The 1,929-nt window shown below is 34.3% G+C and overlaps 1 protein-coding gene across 1 annotated transcript in view; it reads right to left on the bottom strand.

The window, feature by feature from the left end:
• The window catches only part of LOC103619863 (transducin-like enhancer protein 1), an 80,249-nt gene extending 78,898 nt beyond the window's left edge, over nucleotides 1–1,351 (bottom strand). Inside the window, exons 1-2 of the mRNA XM_017740440.1 lie at nucleotides 1,288–1,351; nucleotides 1,149–1,193 (exon numbers count right to left, since the gene is read on the bottom strand). Coding sequence (XP_017595929.1) covers nucleotides 1,149–1,193; nucleotides 1,288–1,308 — 66 coding nt within the window. The 5' untranslated portion in view covers nucleotides 1,309–1,351. The remainder of the gene's footprint in view (nucleotides 1–1,148; nucleotides 1,194–1,287) is intronic.
• Nucleotides 1,352–1,929: the final 578 nt, after the last annotated feature.

Below are 1,929 nucleotides of genomic sequence, written 5' to 3'. Positions count from 1 at the left end.
AAAAAAAAAAAAAAAAAAAAAAAAAAAGAGGTTGTCATGATACTACTTCTTTTAATGACATTTTGAATTGAAACAAGCATATCGCCATAACCCAAAAGAACACCTACCCAGATTTGCAGATAGAAAACTATCATGGAATTACAATGCCACCTTACCAAATATAATATTCTTAGGGAAAAACAAAGCAAACAACAAAAAAATCAAAGAGTTCAGAGTTATAAAAGCAAAATTCAACTCCGTAATTCACTTGCTTAATGAATGTCTTTGAATATACTGAAGATCTGAAGCCTGAACTAATCAATTTCTTCGCTGTGCCCTAGCCGGTCAGCCATGCTCTTTAATTTAATGAAACAAGAGTTTTAGATGAAATAGCACATACACATCAAGAAAGAATTGTATTGTTGCACTTTGAAATGTGTCCAACTGTGCAACTTCATCTAATGATAATTTTTTTAAGAGGCCATCGATTTCTGAAAGACTTATTGTACTAGCATCTTGATGAAAAAGTGAATGTCAGCATATCTACAGAATACTTACACCCTGCCATTAATGCTTTATTTGGCAGACAATGACTACTCAATTGAGGGTCCTCTGAGCTGTGCAATCATTTAGCTTTTCTTCTCTTATGAGGTCCTTAGTGTCTTGTTCCAGTTCAATACTCTTTTTATTCACCATTATAGTTGCCATAAGTGTGAATTTTATGGGAACTTGCAAACTCATAGTCATAACTAGAGCTTTCCAAGTCACTAATCTCTTCATACCTTTATAAGGCAAGGATTTGCGTAACTATGACTACATATGCTACACAGACATAAGATCAGTTCTACACATCACAGCCTCTACCGCTAACAAAACAAACAAAAAAACCCAACCCAAAAAAACCCAAACTTGTAAAGTACCGAACTGCATTTTTAAAACCACAGACCTTCCCTATTTATGCCAAAGTTTCTCAGGACCAATACCAAAAAGGCATTTAACCTAATCTACACCTCATCTGACAGGAGGTAGGCAAAGGTCTACTAATCAGGCTACAAATCAGGCTATTGATTCAGACACGATACAGTCATCTGAGCATAAACAGCAGAGCTACATTTAAATACACCAGACAGACTGCAGATTTTGTGGCTTAAAAAAACAAAATGTCTTACCTGTTTGTGCATTTCAATGTTTAATCCATACGACATTTCATAGTACTGCAAATAAATGAGCATACATTATTTTCTTATGCTGATGAACGTTGCATTAGGAGATATTTACTGAAATAAAGATAGAACCAAATATACTTACCATCACATAATGCCTCTGCATTTCCGTCTTTTCGCTTGCCAGCTTCTCACATTCCAATTTAAGGCTACAAAATAGATCATGCTTTAATGTAACATGTCATTTTTTTGACATCTACCCACTCTATTTGTATTTTGACAGAAGCTGCTAATTAAAAAAACCTCAAACTAACTTACAATGTAGAAAGACTTAATTCATACTTCAAATAAAAAGTCTGAAGAGGAAACGTAAAGAACTTTTCATGGGTGCTCTATGAGGCCTGAACTATCTCCAGAATCTAAACATATCCACCTTCATAACTTGACAAAGAGCTGCTATTAAGTGCTACAACTTACAAGTTAGAATAGGATATTAATTTCTCTGAAGTACTTCTCAGGAGTAAAATAGATAAAATAGAGGCATTTCTTTCTACACAGTATTTAGTAAATTACTGAGAAGAAACATCACTCCCATTTACAGTTACAGCTTGAGTATAATTCTTAACTTAAATACACTCTAGCAAATGCTACCTTGCCCAGTGCTTGAAAACTGGTAACTCTGACTATCATTTACTGGCAAGTTTCCTTTCCATTTTTGTTTTCATAAACAAAAGTAAGTTGCATTTGGCACTTGCACATCTCATCACAAACAGTGGTATAATTCTGA

Source organism: Corvus brachyrhynchos, unplaced genomic scaffold (assembly GCF_000691975.1).
Source record: "Corvus brachyrhynchos isolate BGI_N302 unplaced genomic scaffold, ASM69197v1 scaffold37, whole genome shotgun sequence".
NCBI classification, from domain to species: Eukaryota; Metazoa; Chordata; class Aves; order Passeriformes; family Corvidae; genus Corvus; species Corvus brachyrhynchos.
This window is presented reverse-complemented; position numbering and strand designations above follow the sequence as displayed.